This window comes from Branchiostoma lanceolatum, chromosome 1 (genome assembly GCF_035083965.1).
Source record: "Branchiostoma lanceolatum isolate klBraLanc5 chromosome 1, klBraLanc5.hap2, whole genome shotgun sequence".
NCBI classification, from domain to species: Eukaryota; Metazoa; Chordata; class Leptocardii; order Amphioxiformes; family Branchiostomatidae; genus Branchiostoma; species Branchiostoma lanceolatum.
Genome location: NC_089722.1, coordinates 8,908,945 through 8,920,253, shown reverse-complemented (window position 1 = coordinate 8,920,253; position 11,309 = coordinate 8,908,945). Strand labels below are relative to the sequence as shown.

At 40.8% G+C, this 11,309-nt stretch overlaps 1 protein-coding gene across 4 annotated transcripts; it reads right to left on the bottom strand.

The window, feature by feature from the left end:
* Positions 1-436: 436 nt before the first annotated feature.
* Positions 437-11,258, bottom strand: LOC136439191 (CTP synthase 1-like). Of its 4 annotated transcripts, none has more exons than XM_066434746.1 (15): positions 11,132-11,258; positions 8,220-8,420; positions 7,232-7,402; positions 6,769-6,869; positions 6,321-6,437; positions 5,992-6,075; positions 5,624-5,704; positions 5,200-5,354; positions 4,783-4,915; positions 4,262-4,350; positions 3,239-3,333; positions 2,925-2,987; positions 2,630-2,770; positions 2,129-2,281; positions 437-1,715 (listed from the first exon to the last, which is right to left on the bottom strand). In XM_066434746.1, exons 2-15 carry the CDS (start codon positions 8,395-8,397, stop codon positions 1,471-1,473), a joined length of 1,806 nt encoding a protein of 601 aa, XP_066290843.1. In that variant the 5' UTR covers positions 8,398-8,420; positions 11,132-11,258; the 3' UTR covers positions 437-1,470. The 4 variants fall into 4 exon arrangements, with proteins under 4 accessions (XP_066290843.1, XP_066290671.1, XP_066290585.1 ...); XM_066434574.1 differs by lacking the exons at positions 4,262-4,350; positions 11,132-11,258 and adding exons at positions 3,672-3,760; positions 10,905-10,999; XM_066434488.1 differs by lacking the exon at positions 11,132-11,258 and adding an exon at positions 10,905-10,995.
* Positions 11,259-11,309: the final 51 nt, after the last annotated feature.

Below are 11,309 nucleotides of genomic sequence, written 5' to 3'. Positions count from 1 at the left end.
AGGAAGACTTTCAGGAACAAGTTTAAAATTCCAATATCTGATTTACAGCTCTAATACTCATTCTGAATGACAAACTTTTCGCCACTGTATTTGTGGTAGAGGCACTCATCGGAGGATAAGCCAGATGTTGTCCATGGGCTGGTACATGTGAAACTTCATCCTGCTTTGATGATCTGGGCAAATCTTTAATTGCACCACTTACATTGAACATGTAGGTAGGGCCTCTATGGGTGGCAGTGTTACAAACCCCAAACTGAAATATTCGTCCTTTTTCTTTCAACTAGTGCTTCTATTTAGTCCTACAAGTCATGCTGGATGTAACATACGAATATGCCTGGGCCATTTTGGAAAGTGCTTTGCGCCTAATATCTTAACATTTCCACCATCAAAACAACTGAGAAGGTAAAATTACCTGTATCAAAAAAAGACAATTCACTAATTTTGATCCCTTTATTTGAATTCCATTACACTTTTACTATCTACATGCATACATTCTCCCATTATATATACTGTATTGATTGTATATTGTACCTTTTTATTTGTTACAGGTCTGAAAAAAAATAAAAATGCCGTCCTGCATATTTACAGTTTTATGTTAGTTATATTGTGTGGAAGAACATCCAAGACAGCCCAGAATTTTACTAAGCTACTTAGCAAGCACAATAAAAATTACTATTCACCATAACATATACCTACTTTCAAGCATAAGTTAACAAAAGCTTACAATAGCAGTGAGCATTATTAATGTAGCAAGGTGAAGCAAACTTCAAACTCAATAAAATGAGGTACAAAACCAGTATTTACATGGCGGGGAAACCAGGGACACTGATATGCTGCAGAGTTTAGCAGATGGTAAGTCTAAAAACACTTCAAAGAACGTGGAAGCAATTGCGGTTTACAGCAATGATCTACCTAATTCAGCCCAAATGTTCCCTTCACAATAAAATCTCTACAGTAGTCAGTGCTTTGAGGAAATGCATGTACATGTATAAGGAAGGCACCCAAGTATTGTGCAGCCTAGGCTCTGGGTTTTGCATGGTTCAAGTCTTTTGGCTATTTTTAAGACATACTCAGAGATTCTAGATCTCATTCAGAGAGGTAGAGAAAAAAACACCTTATTTCCATAACTTAAGTTTTAGATGGTAAGTACCAACATGTCACATGATACAATGTATTCATTCCTAGGGTACAAATCTCTAAAATGGTACATATACAAACTTCTAAAGATGTTCTTGTCTTTGACCTTGGAAAAATTGGCAGAGACTTACTTTAAGATGCTAATTGATATGCTCAGGAATCAAAGTCTTCACAAAGTCATATTGTCAAGAGATCAAGGAAACAGCTCAGTAGTTTCTGACCATTTAAGTAATGAAAAACTAAGGAAGTTTGGAAGTCCAAGATGGCCCAAGTTGCATCTGTACAAAAGACCCTGAAGACAGTTCGAGTGGAGTTATTATTGCAGTGCGAGACCTATTCAGCTCCAGAAGACTGAGAATTGTTGCGGGGCGGACTTGTGAAAGACGGGAGATCGTCGTCCTCAGAACTGGTGTCGCTGTAGAACGATGTTTCCCGCGGGGAATACCGGCAACCGCGGGAGATGTAGGACTGCAGTTTGCCACAGGATGCCAGGAGGAGCCCCTGGTAGGGCGGAGACGGGCGCATGGGGCGAGACAGGAATTCCGGGTGGTACTGGACACCAACGTAGAAGGGGTGGTCTGGAAAATAACAGATTAATGTTATCAACAAGACATACGGGATGATAGGACTCGCTTGTTCATCAACAGATCAAAGGAATTTCTTGGGCATAGACAAAGCTTAAACTGAATGAAATCTGCATGCTACTCAGCCCATCCACAAACTGCTTCAAGGACAAAACAAATTGAACTTATCAACATTTGGGACTCTTTTTTCTGCTACCTGGAACATCGCAGAATTTTTGTCAGAATTTTTTTCTGCGGTTTGGAAAAATCCTTTGCAAATACCTAAACACCACTGTCTTTATTTAACCTTTTAACTACATTCTCCAGAAAGGAAGATTTTGCTGTCGTCCTGCATAATTTGCTTGTACCTGCAATCTGAGAATATCATCTGCAAAGTGCACACGGGTATTTCCAGCCCTGTTCCCTACCTTTCAGCTCAACAATCTCCATCCTCTCCCCCTCCACATCCTGTCCCACAAACTGCAGTCCCTCCTTCTGCAGCTGGTCCACGTACTCAGGGTTCACCTCGTACCTGTGCCGGTGTCTCTCCTCCACGTACTCAGGCTTACCGTACAACTTCCCTGCACACGGACGACAACAAATACGTCAAACCCCACACCTCACACTACATTTACTTTGGGACTATTTCAGTAGTGCTGTTTTCACCTTGATTTTGTTCAACTTTTAATAAAGTCAAAGGTAAAACAATGCCACAAAACAACTGCTAAAAACAATCAAACATACCTGTGCCTACTTTTACAACTAAAACCTAAGTTATCATCAACAGGTCCTTGACTTAATTCAACATTGTAACTAAAATCATGCTTCTTGTTCAAATTGCAGTGGTTACGACAAGTAAAAGAAGGATCTGATCCTGACTGCTGGTATCCTATCTTTGATGTAAGTGCTATCATATATGTAATACTTACTGAGGACAGAGTCATCTGTCTTGAAGATAGTCCTGCGCTGCCCCAGCCTCATGGTGCCCCCCATGTTACCGGGGTTGTGTTCAGGCATGTCAATCACAAGTGGATTTGTTGTCTTGGGGTCAAACTCTGTGGAGTGTGCGTCTGCAAACAGAGGGAATTCTCTCATTAAAACTATCAGCCTTTTCCCAATTAAAATGGTTCATGAAGGATACATTCTTTTTAAAAGTCATTCAATCATTATCTTGACAAAATGATAACCGACCCCTCTAAGGAACAAGAGTGAGTCCCAGCTTACCCTTGATCCCCAGGACATTCCTGGCATACTCGATCACAGCCACCTGCATGCCCAGACACACTCCTGCAACATGTGATGAAACATGTTAAAGTTGCAATGTACAGACACTCAAGTAGTGACGACTACAGATGGACATTCAATAAAAAAATACTGCAGAAACATTCAAAGTACATATTTGTACTATTAATTCTAATAAAGAATACCAGGTACTCCAACGTGTTTCAAACAGATGTTAATAGGGTGCAGAGACCTGTTGAAAAACCTTTAGATTTTCACGTTCTGTTACATTATCATCTTTTAAATTGTCCACTCACCCAGATAAGGTCTTTTGTTTTTCCTGGCCCACTCAGCAGCTCGGATCTTCCCTTCAACCCCCCTGACACCAAAGCCTCCAGGAACGAGAACGCCGCTGGAAAATATAGGTACAAACTGTCTATTTCAACTTGACATGAGTAAAATACAAAGTGGCTATATCTACTCTTACATATTGTTGACGTCCCTTTCTATAAAATTTGTTGTTTAAGATATAATGTTATCAGGAATATAATATAGTTTATTCATTTCCGTGTAATACAACACAACACAACTCAAAGCAGACAAAATATTTGCAAGTCGATTACAAAATACATCAGCAGATATAAAACAGATTATAAGCATGATATACGAAGAAAGGATAAGATAAAAACAGAGGATGAAGCAGACAGCCATGCCTACAACACAAGGAAGGTAAGAAAGTGTGACATGTACTCTGCACCACAGAGTTGTTTCCATGCCTCGTGGTAGGCTAGTGGCTGTTCCACCTCCGACCAGGGCTCCAGATCCTCAGCCTGGACATACTGGGGACACAACAGGGGGTGGACACAACAGGGGGTGGACACAACAATAGGGGGGAACACAGGAGGGGACACAACAACAGGGGGGCCACAGGGGGAGAGAGGAGAGAATGGCTCAGCCTGTTAACAAGAAAAATGTGTGCCAGGCTGTCTGACATAATGGCTAGAGATAGGAATCATACCACTATGACAAACTGTCCACTTTGGGTAGATTTTGAAGCTCTGACTTCACTTTTTGTTGTCGAAACTTCGGACTATTTCAAATGCAATGCTTGTACAAGATGGAAGGTAAGATAACAGAATGTTTTGAAGAGATGTCAATCTTTACAGATACATTGTATACACCTTTCTGTACTTGATCACAAGGAAGTTGTGTTAAATGTACTGTAGTTACAAATGTCACCCAAGGAACTACACATGACAGTTTGTCTGGAGTGGAGCAAGCGTCTAGCCAGGCGTCAGACATCTTGGTACTAGGTATTTATCACAAAAGCGTTATCTTACTCAGAACTACAGAGCTGTGACCACGCCTCGTGATAGCGTACAGGGTCGGTTTTCATGCTCTCTTCCTCCAGGTGACAGGCCTCTATGTACTGGTGGTGCAAACAAAAGGAACAGTTGGAACAAAAAACAGAAAACAACAGATGGAACAATAATCAGAAACCAAAAACCTCATTTTAACACACGTAAACTATCTTGGGATTCTATCATCATCATCATGTCCGGCGGATTGCCCGGATTATTAACTATTAACTCGGACTAACTGAGCCTACTCTGTCCCTCCAGATGTCTGTCACTGGGATTCTATACAAAGTTTCTATTTTATTCAACAGATACATCCTTGTCAAGAAATATTTTTGAGCACAAACATGAAATGGTTACATATAAATCATAGACATTGTCAATAATCAGTATGTTTCTTCAGAGATGCCATACTTAATAGGACCTAGGTTTTGAAAAGCTCAGTAACAACTGGAAAACCAATACAAAGTCAGTAATTTATCTAAGGGTGAGATTGTAGTTACCCTGAGCATAAGTTTGTGATTACAGGCGAGTGAAGCGTGTTTCAGAGCCTTGAGGACAGAGGCGTAGGCATCCTCCAGCTGGGTGTACTTCCCCACCAGGGCAATGGACACCTCCTTACGCAGGTGGTCAAATCTGTGAGGACACAAAAATAACATCTTATAATACATAGAGTTCGCCATCTGTATTTCCTTTTATCCTTTGTGTGTGTGGTACATGGAACAAAACATTAGGAAGACAATCTGACACATTGACAAGAGTGCCTCTTACCTGTCACATGGTCAAATCTGGGCAGGACACAAAACCAACATCATACAATACAAGGAATTTCCCATTTGTGTTTGCTTTTATCCCTAATTGAAGTGCGATACAAGGAACAAAACGTCAGGAAGACAAGCCAATGCAAGAGAGGCCTTTACCTGTCTGACAAGTCCCTCCATTTGCGAAGCAGCTTTCCACCGTTGATGCCGGGCATGGGGAGGTTCAGGCGCTCGGAGAAGAAGCGAATGACGTTCTGTTCCTCCAGCATGACGGGGACGCGGTAGATGGAGCTGCAGTCATGGATACAGATCACCTGTGGAAATATCAATTAAAAAAACACCGGTCATTGCTATGCCTTTTCCTCTGGAACAATCAGCAGAAGGGCGCTTGTAAAAACAATGCACACATATGGTGTTTCCCTGAGTTTTCCAATAGGCAGCAGTGAGGGGGCGGAATGGAAGAAAGGGGGGAGACTGAAATAGTTGTTGACTCTAGATAGGAAACAGGTGTTACAATGTTAGTTACTGTTACCATTGACTAGTGATAAGTCAGCACCAGGTGTTTGTCCTGCAGGTGACTTACCTGATCAGGTGACACGTGACAGAACATGGAGATCTTCTCCTTCACACTCTGGCCAATCGGGTTCTGACTGCGAGCAACAACCTAGGGGAAGGAAAATGTAACATTTCTCAGTAAAAACAGAGTACAATACATCAATATATGTACTAACATATTACTTTCAAACAACCCAAAGTAAGGACACAGGTTACACTGGCACAAAACCCTTTAAAACAATACTATAGAGAGATTATTCACAAGATGTGGCATTATCCTTTTAAAGTAATTTGTCCTGAAGTGTTGAGTTTACAAAGCCTACATAACTACAGACAGTATTTTTTTATCTTTACAGAATACTAATATTGTAAGTTTAACATCAAAGACGTGCTTACCAGGTCTGGGGAAAGACCAAGCCCCCTCAGCTCCCTGACACTATTCTGGGTGGGTTTGGTCTTCTGTTCTCCTGTAGATCCAGGCTGGGGAGTAATAGAAACATGCTACAGTGAATGCATGCTTCTTGATATCTTACTAGACACATCTTAAAACAAAAGATCTGATGCAAGGCTTTGAAACTTCACACTGGAAATACATCTGTGTAACAATGTGCTTCTGTATTCAACAATAGACAAGTATGGCAAATTCAGTCTTTCATACTTTCCTTTCCAAGTACCTTAGAAACAAGTTTTGTCTTAAGTTTAGACGTTTGGACTTTGTTACCTACCTGAGGCACCAGACTGACGTGCACACAGCAGAAGTTCTCTCTCTTTACTCTGAACTGGAACTGTCGGAACGCTTCCACGAAAGGCATGCCTTCGATGTCACCGATGGTGCCTCCAAGCTGTCAGTAGAGATCAAGATATAAAACATTTTGCTTCCGAAAATAATTTCATCAGGTCGGTAGAGCATAGGGTTTTTATAGTTTTCTTTTACATAAGTAACCATTATTGTCTCTCACCTGCTTAGATGAAAACGTAAGCATGTGAGAGACATTACTGGTTGTGTAAAATAAAACTGTAATATCCAAACCAAAACATTTTGCTTTATGTTATTATGCTACAAAGTAAGTATGTTACCGTATGTTGAATTGCTTACACGTTCTACAAAACTGTATTAGATGGTAGAACTGCCACACCGAGTTTAGTCTATTAAGATGTGAAATCTTCCCTTACCTCAATCACACAGACTTCTGGTTCTTTATCATTCCCGTCCACAGGTATCTTAGCAACTCGCTGCACCCACTCCTGGATGGCATCAGTGATGTGGGGAACAACTACAGGGGGAACATGGGCAATATTTATATACTGCTTCATCTTACTAACCCAAGGACAATTACTTACACAACAGTATGTATGTGCAAACAATATCTCTGATGCATCAAGTCTGAAAAAAAAAATGACCCTAGTGGCAGGTAACTTTTCAAGATATTTCCTTAAAAAAGATTAGCCACTCAGAAAGTTTTTATCTATAACTTTACAACACTCTAACTACGAAGCAACAACAATTATCTTCAAAACGTCCTGCCTTGTAAACACTGACATGACACCAACATTTACCACTTGAAGTCTACAGCACTGGTAGCTGTAAGCACAAACAACACACAAACATTCAAAAGTCGCTTCTTCTCCTACTGACCTTGTACAGTCTTGCCCAGATAGTCTCCCTTCCTCTCCTTGTTGATGACAGACTGGTAGATCTTGCCCGTGGTGATGTTGTTGTCTCGAGTCAGCTTCACGTCCAGGAAGCGTTCGTAGTTCCCCAGGTCCAGATCCACCTCTCCTCCGTCATCAAGCACGAACACCTCCCCTGTGGGAAGGAAGGAAAAGATCAGCATATCATTTCATACAACAATGTCTAAATATCTAGCTAGGTGACCTCAAATCTTAAGCAATCATATTTGATAGATATTTCTTGTTATAGCTTGAAAATATATACTTTGAGTACCTGCAAGTCTTTGTTAATACCATCATTGATTTGAAATTTCTTAATTTTCCAACTGAAACCCTTTTATCGTCATTGGGTACTGAGTGTCCAAAGTGAGAATGCAAAATTGTGTTCCTAATGCACAACTCATTTTTAACAATTTTTTAATACATTATGTATGACATTCTGAATATTCAGGCCAGGCTCTATTCACCAAACAATGGATATATTGAACTTTGTAAGAGATAAATAAACTTGTCAAGTATGGGTTACTCGTTATGTAACATCTTAAACAAACACACAGGTTCGCCCCATGTGACCTTTGAAGTCGCGTGAGTATACATGTGCTATATGAGTTACCGATTAGGAAAAGCTTTTAACTATTGTGCTCAGTGTTTCTTGTAGGAAAAATAAAAACTTGCAGTTTTCTGTCAGTTTGAGACCAATTCTAACCACCTTGTACAGAAAACATCCTAAATTCGAACTGTTCATGAAGTATACTGTACTCTCCTGCTTTAAAGTTAACATTATTCTGACTTTCAAAAATGTAACTTACCAGCAAGCACACGTAACTTCAAGTAGTAATTCATATACAACAGCTTACAGCTATCATTATAAATTGTCACTGAAACTGTGACAGGTATCAAATACACTCACCATGTTCGTAAGGATAGATTACGTGTATATTTAATACACTCACCATGTTCATAAGGAGAGAAGGTCCCAGCATCAATGTTCAGGTAAGGGTCAATCTTGATGGAGGTGACTTTTAATCCGCAGGACTTGAGGATGGTGCCGATACTGCTGGCGATGACACCCTTCCCTATCCCACTGATCACTCCACCAGACACCAGGATGTACCTCATGTTGGAACTCATCGTAGAGGAAGCCAGGGTGGGAACTAGGAGGAACAGGGAATATCAGTGGATGGTACTCTTTCTCTGCACAAGAAAACTTTGCCGCTATTCAATCATGCATTGTCATTCTAAGAGAATTAATACAATACAGCATTCTGGATGGGTCCATTCCCTCAGACCGGCATTTCCTTTCAAAACTGATAAATATAAGCAAGGAGATTTGGTACAAAGATCATAAACTGAACCTGTTTTCAAACTAAACCATGTGAATCAAGTTACTAGTCAGGGCTCGAAATAGTCGGTGCGTGTGCACCCAGTGCACCCAAAATTGGAGCTGTGCACCTAATTTTTGACTTTGGGTGCACTGGTGCACCTATATATTTTTGTAGCCTATAGGGTTAAGGTACTATTGTACGCTAGTATACAGAATATTCTTGAAATGTAAGTATAAAAAACAGCATGATAACTTTTTGCTGTACTTTATTTAATGTATTATTTGTTTGAAATTTTGAAGTTAGCTATAGAATTACAGATTGAAGTTCTTAAGAAAGGCAGCAGCGTTAAACTTTGTAATTATGTTCTGAAGAACATTCAACTTTATTTTATCTGGTGCACCCAAAATTCTTTCTGTGCACCCAATTTTTTGAGTTGGGTGCACCAGTGCACCTATTCCCAAAGATGAATTTCGAGCCCTGCTAGTAGTAGTTGTAGTACTACTATACTTTGCAATCCTGCATGCCAGGCCGATCCTTATGGAATTGTTTGGAAATGGAAACCTTACCACTTGCTATTTTATGCAAATTTGACAACAATAGTTCAGTGACACCTTAGTCCTACCCTGAAGGATTACATAATTGTGTTGACAAAGGCCAAGTGAGAGTGAACTATCATTAGCTGTGAAAGCTGAGGAACAATTATCCACTGACACGTTAAGTTTATTTTTGTACCGTGACTCCTGCCCCTCCGTTTCACTTCGACCTTGTCGAAAAGCGGCCATATTATGGCCGAACAAGCATTCGAAGTAAAATAAAGGCTTTGACTTTGACTTGACTTGTAATTTGTGTGTATGGATGCATAACCAATGGAGTCACACTTGCAAATTTCCCCATGTGTGAAGAAGAAAATGAACAGAAATCTGAGTCATAAAGTCTAAATTATTTTAGTAATAAGACCCTTGCAAATGAGCATCTGCTGTCCTCGACAGTCACAAAATAAAGTAACAATCTGTGAGTGTGACATATTTTCTGTGCATCTCTCAATTCGCCTAAAAAAAGAGCATGGAGAAGTTATGGCTACAGGCCTTGGTTACGTGACATAATCAGCTACCGCCTGAGAAGTTGGTGTGTTATGCCAAAGGGTGGTTGTACTGGCTATACAATACAGCCACATATCCTTTCCATACATATCATAAGTTTAAGAACTATAAAAGAACCTGACAGCTCGACAGAGACACAATACCTGGCTTCAGGTCTGTGTAATCACACCATGACGTTGTACGTTTGCGTTGCGAAGTGGCCATCTGGTTCCTTCCCACCTGCCTCCAGACAATTAAGGGTACAATGCTGCCACGTACTCTGTTTGACAAGACCTTTCAACTTAACTGTCAGTGACTGGGCTTCATAGGCTACCCTCAAACAGGTGAACTGAACTCAGGTCCAGGAGACCAAGAAGAATCCTCTGCTTTTCATACAATGTGGAAGAGAGCAAAGTCCACATATACTCAATGGTAGGGAAACCCTACGATGGCGTGACCCCTAGCATAACGTCACATCCTGTGATAAATCATTAGCCCATAGCCTGACGCATGCCTGAAGCACATGCTTACAATTGCTGGCTAACACAGTAATAGAGTTGCAATACAAAGCAATATGTTGGAAATAACAACACCCTGTAACTAACTAAAAGGTCAGGCAAAAAGGGAGTTGTTGTTTTTCTGTAACGTTCAAGGTTTTGTCTTCAATTTTTTTTAAAACATGAAGTGATGAACATTGTGTTTATTCTTTCTGGAGCGTGTCCCAGTAATTATGCCTTGAGGGCACCACGTGTCTGGGAAGGCTCTAAAGGTTGCGCAAAGCTGTACTTCAACTTCAGCTACAGACAATGGCATACACTTGCAAGTTTTATTACGATGGAGTTAGAAACGTCAAAAAGACCCAGAAAAATACAAGAAACAGCCTGTCGCGTGCTCATCCTGCCCCCCTCCCCACGATATACAAGCCATGACAGTGCACCGCACACTGCAACAGAATCTAGCACGCAGGAAAAACCGCCAAAAAGGAGAACAGCCAGGGGCAAATGATCTGTTCTTAACACACCTGTGGTTTACTGGGTAGGGCAGAATGTTTAGCATAACTAGGTAGGGCAGAATTATTTTTATTTATCTGACTAGGTGGAATCTATAAACTCCCCAGTAGAATCGCTGTCCAGCGGGAAAATTATGTGGGAACCGTCTGGTATACATCGCCATGCACCCAAATCTCCACATAAGATCGCCCTGTCAAAAACTGTCAACAAAATCATAGACTAACCTGACTGTCCGAGATACGAAAATAATTTGATTCTACTTGAGTTTCTCGTCAGCCTTGCTATCAGACGTGAAAACATCGGGAGGGAATATCCTGACGACTGGTCTGGCGGTGTGGGAAAGCCGCACGGCGCATAATTTTTCATGGGAACGCCGAAATTGGGCAAGAAGTGGATTGCACAATCACTGTTAGCACAGAGAAATTTGTATTAGGAACCATGTGTTACTTACCAGAGCAAATGTCCAGTCCCACTGGAAAATACTGAGGAAGAAACAAGAAGGAGCAGAAACAGCTAACACAGACACTACCGATTTTACCTAGATTCCCCGCCAAATGCGCACCGTTTGGCTCCGGAGAGCAAACCTCGCAAAATCGCGGGGGTGAAAATCACGTGACTAAAATTTAAAA

Excerpts from the sequence above, each read along its gene's own strand:
- LOC136439191 (XM_066434574.1), bottom strand. The coding sequence starts at position 10,980 with ATGTTTTCACGTCTGATAGCAAGGCTGACGAGAAACTCAAGTAGAATC. Across the intron at positions 4,916-5,199 it reads TGGAGGGACTTGTCAGACAG|ATTTGACCACCTGCGTAAGG; the intron begins GTAAAGGCCTCT and ends GTGTCCTCACAG. Across the intron at positions 3,334-3,671 it reads AAACAACTCTGTGGTGCAGA|CGGCGTTCTCGTTCCTGGAG; the intron begins GTACATGTCACA and ends TATATTTTCCAG.